This window comes from Melospiza melodia, chromosome Z (assembly GCF_035770615.1).
Source record: "Melospiza melodia melodia isolate bMelMel2 chromosome Z, bMelMel2.pri, whole genome shotgun sequence".
NCBI classification, from domain to species: Eukaryota; Metazoa; Chordata; class Aves; order Passeriformes; family Passerellidae; genus Melospiza; species Melospiza melodia.
Genome location: NC_086226.1, coordinates 15,950,152 through 15,974,204, shown reverse-complemented (window position 1 = coordinate 15,974,204; position 24,053 = coordinate 15,950,152). Strand labels below are relative to the sequence as shown.

The 24,053-nt window shown below is 35.6% G+C and overlaps 1 protein-coding gene and 1 long non-coding RNA gene across 2 annotated transcripts; both read left to right on the top strand.

Moving 5' to 3' along the window:
* Positions 1 to 1,689: 1,689 nt before the first annotated feature.
* On the top strand, positions 1,690 to 17,963 carry LOC134432263 (uncharacterized). The gene is made up of 10 exons (XM_063180784.1): positions 1,690 to 1,699; positions 6,138 to 6,332; positions 9,232 to 9,353; positions 11,348 to 11,428; positions 13,783 to 13,875; positions 15,420 to 15,480; positions 15,969 to 16,117; positions 16,584 to 16,787; positions 17,154 to 17,320; positions 17,777 to 17,963. The coding sequence occupies exons 1-10, from the start codon at positions 1,690 to 1,692 to the stop codon at positions 17,961 to 17,963; spliced, it is 1,269 nt and encodes a 422-aa protein (XP_063036854.1).
* Positions 17,964 to 18,572: 609 nt separating this feature from the next.
* On the top strand, positions 18,573 to 19,851 carry LOC134431893 (uncharacterized). Its single transcript, XR_010031140.1, has 2 exons — positions 18,573 to 18,651; positions 19,618 to 19,851. It is a non-coding gene; the product is annotated as an uncharacterized LOC134431893 (long non-coding RNA).
* The last annotated feature ends 4,202 nt before the right edge of the window (positions 19,852 to 24,053 follow it).

Sequence of the window (24,053 nt, the reverse complement as noted above, 5' to 3'; positions counted from 1 at the left end):
CTTAAAGTAAAATTAGTAATACCGGCCAAAACAAACGTACCAAAAGGAGTGATCTCAAGATATCTGTGTCACTTCCAATCTGTTTTATTGTGTTTATTTAATAGCTAGCACTGTCACATTCTAGTTCTAGAATGGGACTACTACACAGCCCTCAAAGATTAAACAAAGCAAGAAACATCACAGTGAAAATTTAAAATCTAAGTAGAAGCCTATCATACCTTACTTAAATACAAGTGGGAGTCTGTTATTTTCTGTTTGCTTTGCCAGTTTCTTCATTTAGCAGTAGTTGTAGTGCAAATATGTCTTACATAATTTATTACTCTAAAAAATATTTTGGAAACGTAATCTGTCAAATATATTTTTATCTTTTGTAAGATTGTGAAAATTAAAAATGAAACACCCTCATTTGCTCAGATGGTTGGTTTTTCTATTGTTTCTTTCTCTCTTTTTCCATTTTTTATTCTTGTTTTCTGGTAAGAGGAATGAGAAAGGAAGGCAAAATCCCTTTTGTTATCATAAAAAGAAATATCACAAAATCATTCATTTTATAAAAATACTTTCTCAAAAAAAGCCTTTTGTATAGGTCACATTGTTATATGTGTTCTTCACATCCCAGTGAAGCTATAAAATGTTCAAATTAGTACAGTAGAGCAAAAAGCTATAGAAATTAAATTAGCTGTAGATTAGTTGTACAAGGTTCACAATAAAGCTGCTTCCTGTAAACTCACAGTGAAACTGCTTGTTGAGTTAGTGATACCAAAAGCCTTTCTTTTGTACTATAATCAAAAGGCAAGTTCCTGGGTTTAGTCCTTTTTGTCATAAGGGTGGGGTACACAACAATAGCAGTGAGGTAGAAATCCTGAGCCGTTGATCTCACCTGCCTAGGCTGGATCATGTCAGCCTGCAGATTTCATTCTCCTTTATTTTTTTTTTTTTTTTTGCAACTGCTAAATAGTACTTGCTTCTCCCTGTTTCTGCTGCTGTTTTGTTCATATTTATCTAGGAATATATCCGAAGTTTTGTGCCTGGAGTTATTCCAAGAGAGCAGCATATTTGACTTAGAGTTCAGAATAACCTGCCTGTCCCAGCTGAGGCCAGTCACAGCATAAAAGTGATAAAAGTGTGGGCTTGCTGTGCATTTAATTAGCAGAGAAGGGAAATGGAAATACACTTCCTTGAAAAAATTGTGAAAAGCAGGAAAGCTTTGTTCTAATGCAGAAACAGCTTTATCTGGACTAATTTAATCACTCAGTTCATATGAAATTAGACCTGAAATTGTATAAAATACCCCTTGGAACTCTATCAATTTAACTACTCCTGGAAGTGTAGCAAGAGAATCATGTTTCACATTCTTGCAGCCAAAAAAAGTGTGGATGTTTATAAATTATTCTAGTGAAACCCTTCTCATCTTGTGGGTGTTTGTGCTTTCAGATACATAGAACCAATCTATATTTTTTCACTTATAGTAAGTTTTAGTTTGCTGGTGAAACAGACATTGCTTGACACAGGAGTCAGTGAGAAGAAACCTGATCTGCATCTATTTTACTTTCTGTAGGTATCTTGTTACCTAGTGAGGCTCTTGCATTTTTTGCAGGTTAAATATTTATGTACACAGTGTGGGAGGTTTTCAGAAAATACCAGAAGTTAACTCTCATCTCTCTGGAAACACTGAGAAACAGGCGGATAACCATGGATGAAGGTAATTATTTGAGACTTAGTGCGTATTTAGTAAAAACGAGAAATGTTTGTGTATGTTACGTTATGACACACAGCTATTGAGAGTGGAAGGGTGGAGTGAGGCTACTATTTCATCAAATAAATTGAGTGCAAAGTGTAAAGAGGACAACCATCTGTTTTTCAGGGAAAGAAAAGAACTCACTCATATGAAATACATACTGAAAGAACTAAGTCCTTTACACAGCAGAAAGATAAGCACATCACAATGAATGTGACAATAGTTTTAAACACAGCTAATTATTTTTCAAAAGCTGTCTTGCTAACCTAGGAAATATGGTTTTGAATCATAGGGATAATTTGGAAAGTTGTGTATGTGTCTTCATAAACATTTAGGAAAGTATCATAAATTAAGAAAAGTCACCATTCTAAGTAAAGTCACTGCAGGTTTTACAAATAGTTTGTGATTTTTTAGAAAAACGGGCCTGACTTTTCACAGTTCAACAAGTTATTGAATATTTCAGACATGACACTCATGTCATTTCAGAAAATGCAGTCTTAGAAGATGAGCAAGAGAGACTGTACAGGGGAATCATCAAAGGGCTGATAAATGTGGCTTCTGGTGAAAGTCTGAAAAGTGGAATGATGGTAATAATGGAAGAATTTTTAGTTATTTCTCAGAAGACTGAATTCAGAAATCTTAAAAAAAAATTATCTATTTGATTGTAGGACAGGAAGCTATGAACTTAAGGAAAAAGAGTTTCATTTGGATTTTAAACGTAAACCACTTTCACCATAAATTATTAAAAATGGGTTAAATAGGTCCTAATTTCTTTTTTACCATTATTTTATTTAGGACTTTTTTTTTTTTTTTTTTTTTGGCAAACTTAGACCTTTTCTCAAATACTTACATCCCTGCTGCTTATTTCTTCCCTGAAATGTTAACTCCTGTTTGTTGAAAAAAATTAACCTGCAAGGCAAATAATTTTTCCCAGAGGATTCTGCCTCAAAGAAGAGATGATGCGGTCACAACCAAATAGAAATAATAGAGCCAAAAGTTGCAGGTTTCCTCATAGATTTTCCACAGAGATAACATGTATCTTAACTGTAACGTCTTAAAGTTGTCTTCAAATTGTACTTGTACTCTTAAAATAATTTTTGTTATGCAGATTACCTCCTACAAAAACTATTGTGATTTTTCTTTTTTTTTTTTTTTCTGATACAAACCCCAATGTGGTCATATTTGAGGCATTGAAAAACAGAAGGTGGTTTGTCTTGCCCTACCTTAGAAAGCAGGGTGTTGAAAGGCAGTATAGGGAAACATGAGGAAGATTTACAGCTTCGTCTATGCAACCTGCAGATTCTGACCACAAATCATGACGGAACAGTCTTCTCTTACCTAATATTAGGCCTTCCCACACATATTTGTAGAAGTAGTTTTTCCTCAGATGTCAAACATAGTTCATAAGCATTGTGTTTAAAATTTAAATGCAATAGCAAAGATTAACATTGAAATGCCATGTCTGATTTAGAGATAAATAGCAAGATTAGTGGGGCACTGAGGTCTGTGTGTAGTCTCAGGCAGCTGACTAATGAATGAGCAGACCGGTAATACCATGGAATCTCAGGTCTATCCAACATGAAGGAGCATCTTTGTCTCTCAGTACATATACAAACAGACATCTTTTTCCAAGGAAAGGTAAATCTACATTCTTGCATTTTATCCAGCATCTCTGTGACTTACAGTACAAAACGCATGCCTTTATTTTTATTTCCAAGATGAAAGATCAGCAAAATACAGCGAGAAAAGCTTTGCTGTCTGGGTAGCAAGCTGGAATTTTAACTCTTGATATGGATGTTTTGCTCTGTGTTGGCAACATATCAGGCAATAGCTGCCACATATTCTCTTCTTCTTGCTAATATACTATATGTACATATATATGTCCTGACTCTTTCACCTTCACACCAGAAGTGAAGAATAACAAGTTAAACACGTTTGATTGTCAGCTCTGTTGGGCAATACAACTGGGCAAGGTTGTTACTTAAGGCAGCGTAACCTGAGAATGTTAGAGATAAAAATGTGGTTTGACCAGACAGAGTAAAATGAAAATGTTTGCATAATACATTTCCATCTGGACAAGAACGGAGTTGTAGCTTGTAACAACGTAAACAAGCCTTTACTTGTAATATGTGGACTTTGATCCTACACGGGAGACAACACCTGTATGAGGATGGGAGGATTTCACTGTAATATGCTGTCCAAGTTCATTGCTAAATCACTTTCAGGGGATGAGATGGAGTTATAAAAGATATCCTGGTACAAATCTTCATACCAGTTGATACCAGTGTGATGTAGTACTAATGAGGAAGGAGTGGACTTCAGTGGCAACTGCTGTTGCTACATTCTGCTTCTCTGCATGATCGCAGCAGGGATAAAAATGACAATTTCCCCTTTTTTGTAAGCCACAAAGGGAAACAATATGGTCTTGCTTGTCAGGACATTGGGAGAACAGTTACTCTCTATTTTCCACATGATGAAGTAGCAAACGCTCTTTATATCTCTCTGCTCAAGTCCAGAAGCAATGGTCTTTTTCACTCCACACTTTAAGGACACTCCTACCACTCCACTCTCACACTGCTGTTCTTTGTTTTGCATCAGAGCAGAGAGGGTGGGACAGGCTCTGTTCAGTCTGCTGATGTTATTACAAGAAAGCCTAGTGCATGCATTCACTATGGGTAATGTTGAATAGTAGAGAGTTTATGCATCAATAGGAAGTGCTGTAACAAGAAGCAAGAAAGAAACTTGCTCTCAGACAGCCTCTCTACACAAAGTTATTAAAAGAGCCTTTGTTTTACATTAAGAGAGAGTGGTGTGTGGATTAGGAGAGTCTTGGTGCAGGCACTGGGGATTACAATTCCTAAATCACAACACTGTCCAAAGGGATATCCCATGCCATACCATACTGTGTGCTGCAGTAAAAGTTTAGCCTTAAGATAAAAAAGAAAGGACTTTTTCAGCTACAGAATTTGTCTTTTAAGTAACAATTTTATGTGATGGAGCCCCTGCTTTCCTGTAGATGACTGAACATTGACTTCCCAATGGAAACTAGTGAATTAATTACTTATTAAGTTTTGCTTGCATATAGACCTTTGCTTTACCTATTAAACTCTCTTTAACTCAACCCATGATTTTTATCACTTTTATCCTTCTTATTCACTCACCCATCACTGTGGGGGAGTGAGGAAGAGGCTGTGGGGACCTGAGCTGCTAGACAGGCTTAAACCACAGCAGAAGCTGCTATCGATCTAGCAACATATTCTTGTGCTGCTTCTTTGGGTAGTACTACTTACTAAATTGATCAAGAAAGCATTAAAAAAAAAATTCAGACTGTGGTGACAGTGGGAGGGAGGGAAGGATTTTTTAAACCAGACTCATCTTTGTTATACTGCATTTCTAAGCTGCATTTCTCAATCCCTGATATGAAAACATTCTGTCAGCTTCATTAGCTGTGTAGAACTTCAACTGGTCCACGGTCATTTCAGTAATAAATTTGCTATCATTATAACCACTTTTAGGTGTAATTTTCAGGTCTTTTCTGTGGGCACAAGCCAAGTTTTAAAGGCTTTAACACTTTTTGCGTGATGTTGACAGGCAGCAACAAGTCCCCTAGGCAGATAGTTGAAATTACTGCAATGACATGTCTTCAGTTGCTGAACTTACAGTCACCTACAGTTTCATTACTGTGCATGTGCTCTAATTGCTTCCCAAAAAGCCTGTCATTTGCATTTCATGTTCAGAATCCAGTATTCATTTTATTCCTGGCTGTTGTATAAACCTTGAAGAGCTGGAAAAGCAACATGTTTCTCTATGAAACTTATGAGGTGGCAAAGTATTAAAAAATAAAATTTTTGGTCACAAATATCTTTGATTTCTTTAAAACTAATGAAGAAAACTTTTTTTTTTTCTGGGTAAATAAAAACTGGTCAAAAAGAAATCAAATATCTTAGTGATATCCAGAGATAAAAGTTGGCCAAGAGTTATGCATTGAGGAGTGTGTTTGAGATGCACTTTTGGATGGAAGCTGCATGAGACTTGACAGATTTTATTCAGGATAGACAGTGAATTCTGACTGCTTGATATCATGGACCTCAATGTGTTTTACTAATTCAGCTAAATCTGACAGTCAAACCAAGATTAAATCACCACATCATGTTAGATTTCAAAAAAAAACACAGAAAGAAAGACCAAAACTAAAGCTCTGCTCTGATCAATTTCCAAAAAAGTCACTCAGGTTTAATTAAACTGCTGACAGTTTGGAGTATTTTTATCTTAAATCCATTTTGGTGTGTGATATTACAGATCTGGTCTTGTTTCACAATTTTGATTTTAAGACTCTATTTAAGACTCTTTAATGCCTTGTCCTGGCATTTTATTAAAAACAATTATGTTGCTTGTTTTTCAGAAGCATGGGTTCAAAGTGACGACCTTTCAGGCTGGCAAGTTAAAGATTCACTACGAATTGATCCTAGAACTAAACCACAGACCACCAGGCACTCCACTGTTCCTCTACCAGGCAGTGTAATTGATTACTCAGAGGAGGTACAGGAACATCCTTCATGTGTGATTGAAAGCGTGGTGGAAGACACACCTGAGGAGGGTAAGTAGTAATGGTAGTGCCTCAGATGTTTGGAATGAGATGGTACTTCACTGCTTTCCACAAAAATTGGTGGTAGTATCTGTATTGTAGGGTCACAAAAGCAGAACTGCAGAAACATTATAGCCCACATTGTCGTCAGTGCTGATATACCTTGAATATGGATAAAAGTCAGTATGGACTAAGTGGAAGGGTTCCTGTCATGATTCAGTTTATAGCTTTTGGACATGATATTCAAGCTCCTCATGTACAACAGATGCATAGTGGCTTTGTGCCTGTTAAAATGAAAGCCATCAGAACAGGACTAGATTTTTTATATGGTCTACACCGGTAACTTCTAAAACAAAGTGTGCAATCTCTCTGAAAACTGTCAAAACCTACAGTTGTAGTTATTCAGAAATAGTAATGTGGCTGCCTAGACTCTGCTGGATGCTTTCATTGTAGCTGTAATGTGAGAAAGGAGAGGCCTCTGTTTTGAGGAGCCTTACACTCCAAGGGAAATAAACTGCAAGGAGCTGTCGTAGCCAGAGTGCCCTTTGGGAGCAGTCTGACTGCAGGCAATGGAAAGAAGTGCAAGGAACTGCTACAGATGTCTCATCCCTGCCACTCCACAGAGTTCTGTGTGAGTTAACACACAAGTGGTGTGAAAAGGGATGGCCAGTATCTTTGAGAGTCACATGCTCTGTGAAATGCTAAGTTAAACAGAAGACATACAGACTGATTTTAACATTCATTAATTAACCAGTTGGAGTTTCCAATATTTTTCTTCCCAATGGTCTGTCTAAATTGAAGACAAACTTTGCAGTTGCAGCAGTACATGATATAGTACTGTATTTTTTAACTTAGAAATGAAATCAGGATGTCTGATTAATCTTCATACTAAGGAAAATATAGACCCTATGCTCTTAGCCTGAAAGCATTGATGCATAAGTAGCTAATTTTGCCCAAAGTAGGATTATGTAAAGTGAAGGGCTGCTAAGAGTCTCCAAGATGGCAGAAAAAAACCAAAATGTGCACCAAAAGGATGCAGATGCAAGACATCAAGTCTGTTTGAAAGTAGCCGTTCTATACAGATATTGCGTCCCTCAAAGACATTACTCTCAGAACAAAAGCTGACATTTTTTTATCTGTAATCTATAGCAATGAAAAGACTGAATTCAGAAAAAAATAATAGCTTGAGCCAAGGGTGCTCTTTTCAACATGTATTTTATGCATTTCATAAATCACCAAAACTGGATCTTGAAAAACAAGACTTTTATGGCTGTACCCGAACAGGACTGATGATCCACCTAGTAGCTGGACAGACTGCATTTTAGAATGGTGCATCCACTTACAGTTCAGCTAGTCAAAAAAAAAAAAAACATGCTGAGACAGGTATTTGTTAGTATAAAATCATTGCAGTATGTAACTAGAATTGTGTTAGGAACTCAGGAAAGGTATACATTTATATTTCCCCAGTGCAAAAAATTCCTCAAATTCTGATAATTTCTTTGACCAATTCAGAGTCAGACGACTTCTTTCAGACACTGTTTTCTTTCACATCAGAGCACTTGAAGGTGTTGTGGCTTGGTTTTATCTCAGCAGGAGTGTTGAGTGCATCCAGAGCTCTCATACCTGTCAGACACACCTCATGTAACAATGTGATACCGCCCCACCTCTTAACACACACACACACATACAATCACATTTTCCAAGATATTAGGCAAAATACAGTTTATTTTGTAATTTTTCAGAACAACATTTTGAAAACATTTCTACAGAAGATGAGAAAGAAGTCCAGAATATAGGCTTTGCATTCAAAATCTCTATTTTCAGGATCACGTGGAACCATTCAAGTCTCACACAAGTCTTCACACAGCCTTCTTATGCTTCTGGTTTTCTCAATTACTTCCCAGACTCTGACATCTGTGTAACCCTTTTAATTACTTAAAACACTTCTTAGACAAAGACAATCAAAGCAAGAATGTCAATGATTTTCACAATATTTTAGCACTTGAATTTTGTTAACAGATGTAGAGGGAAACTCATGGTTGCACAAGCTTGGAATTAATATAAACAAGTGGTCATTTCTGAATTCCCTGATTGGATGGAGAGAAGACAGAACTCAAAACAAAGGTATATTTACAAAACAAGTATTATTCTTGCTTTCTGGAACAGATAATACTTAAAGAAAAAATAGAGTTTTATTCCTTTTTTCCCTTGAATGTGAGCTCTGATTGAATTTACCTGTGTTATTTGGATTTTCAAATAAAGTTCTTTAGCTTAGATATACACAAGTTACTATTCCAGGTAATTACATCAATAATTTTTAACTTATACTCCTGTTAGTTAATAATGATACTGGGTTGTGATACTTAAATTAATATTCCAATAGAAAGTCAGCTCTGTATTAAGCCAGAGCAATCTGATTGGGAAAAAAAAAAAAGTAATTTTATGTTCTCATTTACCAAAAAGAAAGATTAGAAAAACAAAATTTGTATCATACTCTGATAAAAAAATTTGTCTATCAAATAACTTGTAAAAGGTAGTTTCTCGGGATATAAAGTGTCATCTTAGTTGTGGCAAAAGATAATTTTCTTAAGAGGAAACATGTTTCTGCATGGGTTTTTAAACCTGATTTTTAATTTTTAGTTTTAATGACATACATATATGTAAGTAATGAATATCAGTGTATTCAGGAACAAGTAATTGTGAAACGTAAGTTTGTATGGTGTCCCAAGACAAAAGCTGACAAGTCTGAGTTGCTGTATTTCTCCTCCCAGGGGCCTATTTTGTTATTAGAAACAAAAAAAAAAAAAAAAAAAAGGTAGTCAATGCCTTTAATAAAAAATTTTAAATGTAATATGCATATGTGAAGTTGCAGTGCATTTTAGTTGATAAGGTAAATTTTGTTTTACACCAGATCAGTTTACCACATTTGGAGTTTCTCCTGCTGCTGATAACAAAGCAACTAAGCTGGAGGAATGTACAACCAAAAAAGTGCCATACATTCCATACAGCTTAGCTACACTGCATATCATCAAGGTAAGAAAAAATTAAAACAAACATCCCCTTCCCTCAAAGAAAGTCCCCAGTGATTGGATAGTTTACAATATTTTAAAAATTGACAGTATAAGCAAGAATCTCTTTCCTTAGGATAAACTGGATGAATTGTCATAATCACTGTCATGGAATAAACGCAATTCACACAATTCACACCTTTTGCTCCGCAGGATGGCCTTTTGATTTGCATCTGGAAGCCTGCAGTTAAATTTTGAATATTGGTATAAAAATGCAAACACTAATATCAAAGTGCCATCTTAACTTAGATCAGATTGTAAATTGCTTAAATGCCTTTCCCAGGTTGGTGTCTAAAGATGAAAATTCCCTTGTACCTGTGTTTGGAGGAAATCCTTGCCTTCTTATATACACTTTTCAGCATTTTTCTTCATTGCCGGAAGTGGTATGTGACTGGAAGTGTGAGGGTTCTTTTCCTATTATAATATTTTTGTTGTCAGAAACTGCAATAACTTCTGATTTTGTATTTAGATTTATTTAATTTATGGAACATCATGTGTGCGCATTCGTCTGTATATAAAATAAAAACAAATGTACTTATATCCTGGTTTAAAGGTTTCCTTGCTTTGTTTTTTTCCACTAGATATGGTCTTGTATTCTTGGTCTTTTAGTATGAATCAAAAATGTTCAGTGGTGATTTCTTTTGTACAGACTACAATAATGACTGCTGAGCAAGCTGTAAGACACAAGTTAAATACCTGAAGGAAATTACTAAAATGACTCAGACCTCTGTGGGTGATGAGATCTGGAGCCCATCTGGAGCTTTTCAGTCCTCTCAAAGAGGCTTTTCTTTGATTGTGTCTCTTTTAAAATTTCTCTACTTCCACTGTAGTTTTTGTGGATGAGGTGTAAATAGGGGAGTATATTTCAAGACTGCATCGCTGCTTGGTTACTTTTATGCCATTTGAATTGTGACAGTGTCAGGTGGTAGAGATTCCTCACCCCCAAGCCAACTGCTTGTAAATATTAATAAATGTTTAATCAGTCAGCCTAGATTCATGCCAACAACCACAACTATTTTCAAATAATGCATCAGCCGCAATAAATAATCTGAGATTTTATTATTTTTGTTTTGATTGGGCTGAGCTACTCACTGCCAGCAGAATCTGCATCATGTGAAGCTTAAGTGAAGAACTGAAACCAGGGAAATCTCTAGAAAAGTTCTAGATTTTTATAATTTACATATGGTCATGTTCATTACTGCTGTAATTGACTGAGCAGTATCTGTTAATCTCATTCATGTGTCAGTGCAATTTGACATTGTACCTACCAGATAGCTATATCAAATAAAGGTGGACAGCAAAAGCTAGGACAGGAGCTGGTGGAATTTTCCTTTAGTGACTATTATGAATTGATTTAAAACCAAAATTCATTAAAGAGGAACCTGATGCAATTTAAAGCTTAAATTATTCCCTTTCAAATATGAAAATGCTCAATTTGTCCATCCTTGATGTACACATTTGTATTTATTAGTCATTAAAACTGCCAGTGTACCTAAAGTTATATCAATTTTGTAGGATTTCAAATTATTTTAATGAAATACAACATAGAGTGTATTCTTTAACCACTTTGCTTTTCTATCTCTTAAATGAGAAAATGCAATCTTCCCCACTGATTGCCTTTTTTCCCGTTATAGGCCTCATAACGCTATTCTTCTTTTTCAAAAACTTAAGAATTGTTATAATGACTATGTCTTCCATTTTCTATTTAGATCACAACATTAAAAAGGAAGAAGCGAAGGTACAATGTTAGGACCAAAAGAGAAATTCTATTTCAAGTTATTCCCAGACTTTCATTCAATAGCATAACATAGTTTCTGTTATTGAAGGCTGAAAGTTTTGGCCTGTACTTCCACTGGGCACTTATCTCTGGTTCATTGCAGCTGGAGTTGGTAGTGCTCTGAGTTTGTAATTTCCTTCTTCCTTCTGCTCTGAGTTCACAATTTCCTTCTTCCTCTACAGATTGTAAAAGACATGCAGCAAATGAAGAACAGACACATGAAGATAATCAGAAAACTAGATGATATGAGGAAAGAAAAGCAGGTAATTATACTGGAGCATTAGAACTCTTGAACATTAACCAGTGATACAGAGAGATAAAATCTCCTTCATTCACAATTAAATATCCATTCCTGTACCACTCTTCACGTCTGTAAATAATACCAGTGTATCTTGAAGTGTATTTTATCTTACAACTTTGTGAAGTCTGGTTTTACTTTTTATTTGGTACAATGGCAGACATTTTTGTAAAATTTATCTGTTACTAAAATTTTCTCTTAATAACACCTTCATGTCATGACTGGCACCATGGTTTCAACGTTTGCATTTCTGTAGGCTGTGCCTCTCAAGAAAGACTGCATTGTTAAGGCCTGTGCCAGGCTGTATTGCCTGGCAATTTTATTTTTCTGTGTGTATTTTTTGTCACCTTTTTACTTAGCTTGGTTTTAGCCTAGCAATATTTTTTTAATGTTGTTTATAGCACAACAGAATCTCTTCACCTGTAAACTCCTTCAAGGTGACAATAAAGATCCAGAGGTGCCATTCCTGTGACCTAAATTCCACAATACCTATCTATCCTTACTGGAAGTATTTATTTCTCTAAAAATATTTCTAAAATATTTTTAGAATATTTTAGAAAAATGTTCTAAAAATAGGATATTTTTTTTTCTATTTATATAGTAGAATGATTTCTGGAATTATTTCTATCAGTCAATAATTCTCCCAAAAAGATGGAATTACCTACATCATCTTTCGCTGCTCTGTCCCGGAATGTTTTCTCACAGTTACAGCTTCACAATTCTGTTTATTTGTCACACATTCTCCTTTTCTGATCCACAGTAAGACAGGAATTCTGCTCCTATGGAGAACAATGCTTTCCACACAATTAAAGTTTACTGTGGGCACTCAGAAAGAGGAGATTCAGAAATTCCTCTAAAGCCACCAAGGGGGAGTGAGCAAATTCTTCTGACTGTCAAGTAAAATCTAGAGAATTTCTTGTCTGTCATGTACAAAGGCTGTATACCCTTTGGTGTAGAATCTAGAGAATTTCTTGTCTGTCATGTACAAAGGCTGTATACCCTTCATATTGTTCTCAGGTTGTCACATCTGTACAAGCATTGTATACCAGTGTAAATCCATTTCTGAACTTTGATAGGGATGTAACCCTCACACAGTCACATCTTCCACTCTCAGCTGACCACAGATCACTAAGGGAAGAGAAAGTGAACAGGGAGGAACACAGATGCAGTGATGCAACACTATGCAATGATCTTACTTCACAGAACTGCTGTCATTTTGGTTGCTGTGTGGAATTTTTTTAATGCTACTTCAACACTTTCCCTGTCTGAGCTAAGTTTAATTTCTTTAAAATTGCTTAACTTTGCTTAGGCAAATACATTCTGATCTGCTCTGAGAAAGGCTTTGTTTTTTTATTTCTGCAGAAAAATACATAGAATATATATTATTTTAGCAGAAAGGTTTGCTTGAAGTCTGCAATGAATGACAGTACAAACCTCCTGTGATCACTGGTAAATGTTTGCAGACAATAAAAAACATTGAATGAAGAAAAAAAGAGAACCCAAAATGGAAACTGTTTCCTTTATTGTGCCTGACTTTCTGTTCTCATTCACTATTAATTTTCTCAATAATATTTTGTTATAAAGGAGGAGACTATAACTACTATAAAGAAACATTACAGTGAGAAAATGAGGTGTCTGAAATCCCACTTAGAAGCTTACCAAGAGCTGATGAACCAGAGCAACATACACTGGCAAGATACAGTTAAGGTAAACAAGTATTTCTGTTTCACATGAGGATAAGCACAGCAGGTATTTACAGAGGTTGCAGGAACAGGCCTTATAATTAATGCTCTGTTAGGGACAGACAGTTAAATGAAGACATGCAGTTTGTAAAATTGTAAAATTTTATTTTAAAATAAGCTATGGTTTTCTCATTCTGGAGATGAATACAGCTTTGCACAGTATACTTTCAAATCAGTTTTCATAGCTTGGCCTAGCTGTGCTATGCACTTGGAAGTAGCTTTGCTGTCATGTAAATAATGTTTGAAGGATATTCCTAGAAAATTTAGGATGTGTGCTGCTTATTTGGTGATGAATAGATATTAAGGTTTATCCTATTCCTCATTTCTGTTTTGCTACTAAGGAAAAGGTTCAGAGTCCTCAAGCATTTAGAAAGAGTCTTTAGAAACACACTACCTCTGGCCATGGATGGTCATTGCTAAATGAGGAATTTTAATTTTTTTAAATCCACAGGCCTTAGCAGCCTGGTCCAAATATTATGACTTTTCAAGGCGTAGAACAAAAAAAATGAAACTGGATGCCTTTCTGAAAAATAGTGTTGCAATTCTCATCCCTTTTGCCCTATTTTACTGCCTTCAGAACCTAAGAGAAAAAAACAGACAACTGATCCAAGAGAATGAAGATATTCTTTACGAAATGAAACAAAGAACAGAGAACTGGAGAAAAGAAAAGGTAAAGAAACAGAGTTTGTGTTTTCTTTTTCTTTTTGGAGTCAGATGGTGTTCTTGCTATTGTTTCCAGGGTGTGCTGTTTACCTGCATGTATACTTTTAGATATGTACATCTAAACTGGTGAAGATTAAACTACTATGCACATGCTTTATTCTTTTTGGATAAAAACTTTATGTTTTTGTCCTAAACAGCAAAAAAGATGGCATATGTTGTTTTGTCTTACTATATTTTTCTTTCCACTTAAAATTATTAGATGGTAATTTCTCCTGCATTCCATATTTTATGTCTTTTTTTGAAGAATTTTGAAATTACAATACAGCACGTTGCTTCTTCCTTGTTTAGCAATTAAAATTTAAAAACAACAAAAGCATGTCATTGTCTACATTACTGCAATATTGCATTTCAGCTGGCTGATAGCAGCAAAACTACCTTATTTAGTGTTTCTTGTTAAAAACTCAAAGTTCCTGAAGCTTTCCAAATTTATCTGTAGTAATGACACTCCAATTCATTAATCGCCTAGGTGTAAAAAACAAAAAGAAATTTGTTGGGTTTGTCGTAGATAGATAGCGTTGGTAAGCATGGCCTGATATTTGTTATTTTGCCCAGGGCCCTGCTCTGTTCAATATGTGCAACTCTCCCTTTACTTTTGCAACGCTGCCCTGTTACAGACAGCTTTTGTTGCAGTTCTCCATAGTTTTGCAACGCTGCCCTGTTACAGACAGCTTTTGTTGCAGTTCTCCAAGACACGAATTCAGGAAGATCTTACCCAGCCTTGGGCTTGGCAGGGTTCTGGGGGCCCGGTCTGCCAGGTAGATTCTTCTTTAATTTGTGAAACTGAATGCAGAGCTCTGTGTGATTTCTGAGCGAAGATCTCGGGCGAGATTTTTAGTTTCTCTTCTCAAGTGTCCTAGCACCACCTTCCGTTTGAATTCTGCATGGCACCAGTATTTATAGTGAGGGTTTTCACTTTCCAAACACATTGAGCCGTGCCCACCGCTGTAATATCCTGTGCCTTATGGAGAAACTGCATAAAACCTGCGGGGCTTACAAATCTTTTGACCTAATTATTATGTGTCTAGGAAATGTAGCAAAAGTATTATAATGAAGCGTTAAAAGTGATGAGGATACCATGTACTAAGGCTTGTGGGAAGAAGGAATGTTTTGTGTTAGCCCACACAACCTTTTCTTCAGGGTTGCCGTAGGAATCCTTCCAAAAGCTTTTGTGATTCAACTGTTTCAGGAGAATCAATCATTTTGTCACTCTTATCATTTAAGCAGTGTGGACAAAGGCCTAAGAAAGTATAAGCAGAGGACCCCTTGACTGAGGCTCATGAGAAAACTCTGGTGCCTGAGCTGTCTCTGGTTTATTTCCGTATTTTCTTGTCCAGCGACATCCAATTTTACTGCTCAGTAGCCCATTTTTGTTGGTTCTACACATAAGCAGAAACAACATTATTTCCTTATCATTGATTATGCTCCCCAAGGAAATATAATGAAAATTGGTAGAGTGTTATTTCCTGCTATTCTTCTTTTCTTGTCTTGCAGGTCTGGATTATAGAAAATTTGTGTAAAAAGCTAGATTACCTTTATGCACAGCACAGACTGAGTAAGTGTTTCAGATGCAGAGTTTCTTGATCTGTTTCTGTTTCTTCCCTGTTTGCTCTTTTGTTTGCACTAACTAAGCTGCATACTTGCTGAAGTCAATATAACTATTTTCTTTTCCATACTGTGTGTGCAGGTGGAATAATAAAAGAATGCTGAAACTACAAATACTGCCTGTAGTGACTCCAAACTGCTTAGCACACCTTGCTTTTTACAGTCAGCATAATTTCTCAGTAGGTTTATTTCAACACTTATAGCCTTTCTTTTGAAATGTAAAGCAAAACAAAGCATGAGTGCTTAAAAATTCTTTGAGTTTAAATAAATAAAAATGAGTTATTGATGAAAATGAAATATTAATTATTAAAAAATATTGGCTTGTGACAAATTCTTGATTTCTAAAGAGAGATAATTTTACAGAGACAGTATTGTTGGAACTGCAGATTAGAAATGCTGAAGTTATTCTTACCTGGTTTTCTATTGTTTTCAATTCAGCTTTACAGGAACTACACAACATCAATTTACACGTGGAAAGATTGCAAGACCTCATGAATTTCCAGATAAAAAATCTTCAGCAAAAGTCTGAAAAGGCAGGAGGAGAAAATTCAGATATATCAGAGGTTTTAGTATTAAAAACAGACCAAGTGAGCACAAAAATGTAATTTTAACTGGCGGTTTATGGGATTATAGCAGGTATTTCTAAGTCAATCAGGCTGATTTTTTCAAAAACTGAAATCAACCATGGATCTAACTGAAAGTAATTAAGGTGTGCAAACATATACATGGCTTGAGAATGATACATTTATAATGAATGATTAAAACATCACAATAATGAAACAAACTCATTGGATCTGGAATCACCAGTAGTGTGCTATGGTTGTCATTATATATTTGATAGTTGACACAAAATACTTTTAAGTATCCACTTCTTTGATGTAAAATGACTATATTCTAAACATTGGAACCAAAGAAATAATCTTATTCAGTATTTCATTTGCTTTTCTTCATTTCTGCTCCACCTTACTCATTAAATTCTCGGTAGTTTTGTATGAAAGCAATCAAAGTTTAGATCTTGGTTTAGTGTATAAGAGTTCTCTTTTGTGCCTGCAGGCAGCTGATGAGGAAAGGAAGACTGACTGGTCAGTGGAAAAGCAATATCTTTGGCAAGCACACACCATCCTGCAAGAGATACAAGAATCTTTACAGAAACGAGAGAGGGAAGTCACTGAGCTCTTACAAAGTGAAAGGAGATTTAACAAGGCAATGAAACCTCAAGTGACTGTGCTAATACTCTTGAAATCTCTTATTAAGATGGTAAGAATATGGTTTCGGCAAAGATAAAATTTTATTTATTTAATGGGCTTTCTAAAAACTTAATTAAAGAAAAAGAATGCAGTTTAATCTATCAATGTCATAGTCTTAAAAATGGCAAAATGTTATTTTGTATACGTTAATTTACTGGTAAGACTTTCAGACTATTTCACATAATTAAAGACCAACTTGAATACTCGTTAGTTGGCTTTTTTTTACAGATAAATTTGGTTTGTCTTTATAAATTAATTTATTTAAAGATAAATTTTAAAGGTAATGAAGCATGAGAATGCTATCATGGAAAAAACGTGTTTTCCTAGCCTTTCAATTATGTGAACTGCATGAACTACAACTTTTTATCCATGTTAGGTTCACACCATATATTGTGATGTTCCCGGGGCACAGCAATGCATCCATCAGCTTATCAGGCAGAATGAGGATGAAAGACCTGATCTGGAAGAAGTTTTTAATAATGCTCAGGCTGACATTCTGTCCTATGAAATATTTTGTGGAAATGAACATATGGATGACACAAGGTATATTGAATAGTTAATAAAACAAAGGTAGAAATAACATAGAAAAGTAATGAGCTATTTTCACAGAGAGAAAAATGTATTTTTAAGACTGCTGTTACAGTTTTTATGTCTATTTATAGGGGGAAAGTATTGAAGTAGGGTCTACATCTATATTTTGAAATAAATAAATAACTTAGAAATACCTTGTATAAAAAGCAGAAAAACATCTCAACTTAACTGGCTTGTGCAAGTTTTTTCCATTGTATTATAAAATATGCTGGAATAAGCTTATTTGACAGCCCTGTGCTACAACATCATCATCTTTTCTTCCTACTTTTTCTACAGAAAGTTCCTTTAAAATTAGCCTTTTTACAAATTAACTTCCTTACAGATAACTTCTAAGGGGTTTTTTTAATTACTATTTTTCTTTTTTTTTTCTTTTTTTCTTTTTTTTTTTTTTTTTCTTTTTAATGATAGGACACACCTCCCAACAAAGCTTTTCAGAAACATTGGGAAAGCAGAGTCTGATTTAGAATATGTTGAAACAGAAAAAATTGTGTTTGAGTGTATCCGGACAGGAGAAATCCCCAACTGGATTACGAGTGATTGTCTTTATGTAACCTGGTCAGGTGAGAAATCCTTTTGTCAAATCACAGAAGCTTAACTATCCTCACCCAACTAATTTTTGAATACATAAAACAACAGTGCAGCAGTAAAAAGCATGTTGTTGCCATGCCTTAAGGGTTTCTATGCCACATCTTCCATTTTGTGTGTTTTAGTGAGCTACTGTATGAATTGTAATAATGGGTAATGGCTTGTAAACACAGAGCTTCTGAATTTATACTCCACCATGCATCTTTTCTTTGGTATCTTTATCATTTTGATACTAGATGTCTTTTTATATTGTGTCTAAATATCTCAGTGCATGCTCTAGGTAGATGCACCCAGAATCTGCCCAGATTTGGCAAACATGCACTGAATGACATAAAAAATGTGGAATTCACAAGGCAGTAACCCCCTTTCACGAAAACTTAAAAACACCCGTTGCATGCATTTAACACACTGTTCTCTCCCAGTGGGACTAGCAGAAAATCTTTTTCAAATATTTGATTTGCTTTTTCTATGATTCTGCAACACAAAGTCTGATCTAGTGACTTAGGGAAAGGAAGGCAGATGTGTTCTTGTATTTGAAAAAAAATATTATTTCTAATTTAGAAGATTTACTGGGTTATGTATTGATCCTGTGTTATTATATAATTATGGGAACTCTCCCGAAGACCCTGCAATATGCTCTGAGGAGATAGAGTCACCATTCCGAGAAACTCATGCTGAAGTTTAAAATGGAAATCAAGGTAATACCTTACAATGTATCCCTCCACATGGTTTTAAATAAGTTATTAATAATGTGATCATTTTTCTAGCTATTCTTAAGGGATTTGAGATTTGCTCTTTTTCCATGATGTCTAAGCACATTTACATCCAAGAATGACATAGTTTTGCTAACCAGTGAATTACAGGGTTACAGTTTTCTGTGTAAGAAAGGATTCCCATATTGTATTTTGCACCTGTATATCTATTGTGTTGTTTGTGTACAAGTCTTTGTTCATCTCGGAGGCCCTTGATATCTATTTCAATTTCCTCTTATGAGGAAAGGCTGAGGGAGCTGGGCCTGTTCAGCCTCAAGAAGAGACAACGGAGAGGGGTCCTCATCAGTGTGAGTATCTGCAGAGAGGATGCCAAGGGCACGGAGCCAGGCTCTTCTTGGTGGAGCTGAACAGTAGGACAAGGGGCAAGGGGCAGAAACTGATGCGCAGGAAATTCCACCTGAACATGAAGGAATAACCTGTGTAGGAGATCATGCACTGGAACAGATTGCCCAGGGAGGCTATGGAGTCTTCCTCAGTGGAGATATTTAGAAACCATCTGGACACAATCCTGTGCCATGTGCTGTGTGGTAACTCTGCTTGAGCAGGGTGGCTAGACCAGATGACCCATTGTGGTCCCTTCCAATCTGGCTCATTCTGTGATTCTCTGCTGAAATTGACCCAAATATATATGTTAAAATGCATCAAAAGCCAGAGTGCACTAATGCATTTATGATATTTCAGTTGTTGAATTCCAAAGTGAATAGGTTCAAAATTACATTAAATAATTGCTTACACTACATAGACACTAAGACAACATCCATCATGTCAAGTTCTTGTAGAGAAGTTCTCAATTGGTAAATATAGAATAAAAATTGTAAATTATATTTTTTACTAATTTTTAATTTTGCTGTCTGTTGCATTTTTATGCTTGGTTTTGTTTTGAGTTTGTAGGTTTACCAGGTAATGAAGAACCACTGAAGATACCAACACTGAAACAAGCTCCCTGTTTTAGAGAGAAGCACTGGAGAGAAAGCTTGACACACAAAAGCACTTTCTGCAGTATTTTTTGAATGCTTCCAAAAAATTGGAAGCATTCAATACATGTGGTTCACTAAAAATCAGAAAACTTGTGCAGGCATTTAAGTTTTAAAAATTTTATGCTTTTTAATAAACATTTTTAAGAAATCTTCTATAGGAAATTAACAAAAAAAACCAGCATAGCAATGACCTGAAAGTCTGTGACTAAGCAACGGATTATTTGAGTCAAACAGGTACAGTTCTGTTGCAAGTGGATGGGGTATATAAGTTTTTGCTGTCTAAACTAGGGCATTTAACATGCCCCCACAAGCAATACTGCAGAGAGGTGCCCCAAAGGGTACCTGTGAAGCACAAACCTCCAAAATTAACTTTGCTCTGTCCTACTTCAAATTATTTAGCCATTGTTTTAAAGTGCTGCCTTTTATATCGTGGTATGTGTTCCAACTGTTCACACTTTCTCTTTTGTTTGTTTAATTTTTTGGTTTATTTGCTTGCTTAAATAAAAGATTAGAATAAAAAAGTCATAGATAGGAAGAAAACTTTAAAAATATGAACTTCTAAAATGTCATGTTAATAAGAGGCAAATGAATGTGAAGATGATGATGGTTGTGGAACACAACAACTTGTCTCTAACAAGCAGTTGTTGAAGATGATAATGCTAAGTTCCTGGAAGTAAATGCACACTGGAAATTTAAATCCCAAATATGTGCTTTTAGAGTTGGGTTGAGATTATTTTGTTGTCTGTTAAGCATGTGTACCTGGAGCTGAGTGGTTTATTTGAACTACTTAGCTGCATCATGTACCATATCATAAGTTGAAAAAATGTTGTATTCAAGCACTGATCTATAATTCAAATAGTAACATCCACAAGCTTTATTTTTTTTCTTTACTGCCTGTCAGTTCATAAGGTGCATCTTCTAGGTTTGAATTACCTATCCAGAAAGAACACTCTGTATGGATGAAACATCCCTATGACAGTGCTTTTGTGCAAACAAATTGAGGTGTACTTGTCACTGTCCTTGTGGGAACTGTCCTTCTGGGAACTGTGGTACTGGGAACACGATGTTTGTTTCTGAGTGCCATTACTGTTCTCAGGGCATTTTGCATTTGAATCTTAGAGTGCACTGTGAAACTATCTGATGGGAATGCAAGAGAAAAGAAACAAGGACTTAGACGTCGCTGAAATGTAGATGTATTATGGTGAAGATGCTGTAGAGAAAAACAGCTAGAGTGGAGAGGGAGGGTGATCTTGAGTGCTTTGCTTGAACATGCCACTCCAAGATGCATCAACATTGATCGGCCCCAGGTTTAGACAGGACTGAGCCTGTCCACCACAGAGACAGAGATAAAATCAAAATATTTATAAAAGCTATATACAATCTATATGCAGGATATACACATAGACGCTGTTTGACTTTTACGGCTGTTAGAATTTTGATTTTTTGGTAATGAGACAGTTAAGGGCAGTTTTAAATCAGCTTTGAAGAATGGAAGTCATGTAGTAAGCCAGAACACTGTTTTAAGTGAAAGGAGATTTTTGAGGTGTGGTTCAGCTATCGAACTGTATAATGCAAAGTAATTGAACATTTATGTATAGAAGTGTAAAATAAAATATTCAAAAAAATTTTAAAATTTTTTTATTAACTTTATTGTTTAGCTATGTTAGCTATTTAGAGTCCTCATGTGAAAATATTTAAACTATGAAGAAATTTTGGCACAATTATTATCCTTTCTTAACCTTTCTGAATGCCTGACTCCAAAGCTAATAATTCAGCTCCTTCCCTCACCTAATCTCATGTCTATGCAAGTTTTCTGAAGCAATTTCATAGTGTCAAGTGCAAGCTGTTGGCTTTTATATCTGTTTTTAATTATGTGACAAAGAGAAAAGGAATGATTTCTCTTATAGGCTATTGGCCTTTACTTACTTATAATGTCAACATTAAGGCTGGGAACTAGATTGTATTTAAAATTATCCCAAAAATATAGTTTTATATACCAGTCATTACATACTTCAGATATAATTAGTTGAATCAATAAAGAATAAGTGACAAAAATAAGAAAACAGTGTCATTTTGTTTTAGAATCATAGTCCAGAAGCAATGGACCCCAACACGGAGGAAATTGGGCAAAAATGACAGGAAGCCTCATGGAAGGCAAAGGAGTTGGTGAGGAAATGCAGAGCAAAAAAGAGGCTTTCAGGAAGTAGAAAGAAGGACAAGTGACCTGGGAGGAATACAGGGGAATTGCAAAAGAAGCTAGGGACAAGGTTAAGGAAGCTAAGGCCCAGTTAGAATAGAACCCCAAGGATATTGAGGGTAAAAGAGAGGGCTTCTATAGGTGTGTTGCAAACAAAAGGAAGTCTAGAGGTAACGCAGGCCCTCTGCAGAAGGAAACAGGAGACCTGACTGCCCTGAACAAAGAAAAGGGCGAGGTTCCCAATGAGTGCTCTATCTCAGTCTTCAGCAGGAAGTGCTCCCGCCACACTGCTAGAGTTGAGAACAAACTCAAAATCAGGAACTGGGAGAATGATGGCCCCAAGACCACTATGGGAAGGGATCATGTTTGAGACCACCTAAGGAACCCGAATATGTACACCTCCATGGGAGGATCTGGTGGGATTCATCCAAGGGTCCCAAGGGAACTGTCATAGTTGCTAAGTCATTTTCCATCGATTTTGAAAAATTGTGAGAGGCAGGTGAAGTCCTCAGTAACTGGAAAAAGCAAAAAACGGCCCCCATTTATAAAAGGGGGAAAGGAGAAAACCCATGGGACCACTGGCTGGTCAGTCCCACCTTAGTGCCAGGCAAGGTCATGGAGCAGATTCTCCTGGGAGCTGTGCTAAGGCACACAGACAATGAAGAGGTGCTTGGTATCAGCCAAGATGGCTTTACAAAGGGGAAATGATGCCTGACAAATTTAGGGATCTTCTGTGATGGGGACAGAGTACTGGATAGGGGCAGGGCAACTGACACCTTCTACCTGGATTTATGCAAAGCACTTGGCACTCTCCCTAATAATTTTACTTCACTATTCCTCTGGTGTATGGAAACAAACAATAAAAAGCTTAAAAAGTAATTTAATTAAATTGCAGAAGAGTACAACAAAAAATAATTATTTAGAAAAATCACTTTCAGAAACTTAATTTAAAAATTATTTTCCCTCATCAGGGAAGAATCTTAGCTGTACAAGTCAAGTACTCATTAAGAAAACTTCCGTATAGCTCTAATTAGCACATCTATTATTTTGTCTTGCAAAAAAAAAAAATCAAATAGAATTTTTTTATCTTGTCCATAAAATAATGACATTTTCTTAAGTAAAATATAATCACATGAACTTATTATTGAAATTTTATTTGAATGTGCTGTAATGATTCTTTATATAAACAGGAAAAAAAAGAAACAAAACAAAAAAAAATCCCAAAAATAAACAAAACCAAACCAGCACAAAAACACAAAACAAAAAACAAAATCAACCAACCAAACAACATACAAAAACACACACAAAAAAACCCACAAAAATGCCGGCTAAAACTCCCTATTCTAAAATAAGGACATTCTCATGAACACCAATTTAAAACAGAATTACTTTATCAATGCCTAACAGCTCAAAAAATGTCTTTCTATTACTATTTGATAAATCTGGAATTTTTGTTTTAATTGTGGGTTTTATATTGCCAATATTTAGAAAATTAGAAATGTCACTGAAATTGTTTTAAAAAAATTTTAAAAGGGATACATTTTCATCCAAAAATCTTTCTCATGACATCCTAAGCATTATAACTAGTAGGCTTCACTTCAATCTGAGGTATATGGGACTTGGGGCTGCAAGAACTCTGGACATTTCTGTTAAGGAAATTCTTGCAAGTGCACTGGTCTAGGCTGTGTTCAGGTGTTTTCCCAAGCCTTCCAGGACCTCTGCTTCATGTGGGATGCTCTAAGCTGAATAAATTAGCATATACTTTTTCAGGGAAAAAAATTATTAAATTATTACTCGGTTATGATATGAAATAAATATTGAAACCCCAGATTGCTAATAAATGAGAAAGCATAGCCTCCTGATTTCATTCAGCACAGTTGGATCTATTGTATCCCAGCAAATTCAAGTAATAGTTATGAGGATTTTTTACAGGCTACATCAGCAGTGTCATATAGTGCCTTATACATGCACTATTATTTATCTACTCTCAAAATGGCAGCTGTAGACAAAGGTGCATAATTGAAAATTATTATCAGGCAGATTAGCCTGTCCAAAGGCTGCAAGCATAATATTTTCTTTATTACAAATATAATCCTAAAGTGAGTGGCAGTTTTTGCCTCACTTTTTGCTCATGTACCTGCAGTGTTTCCAGT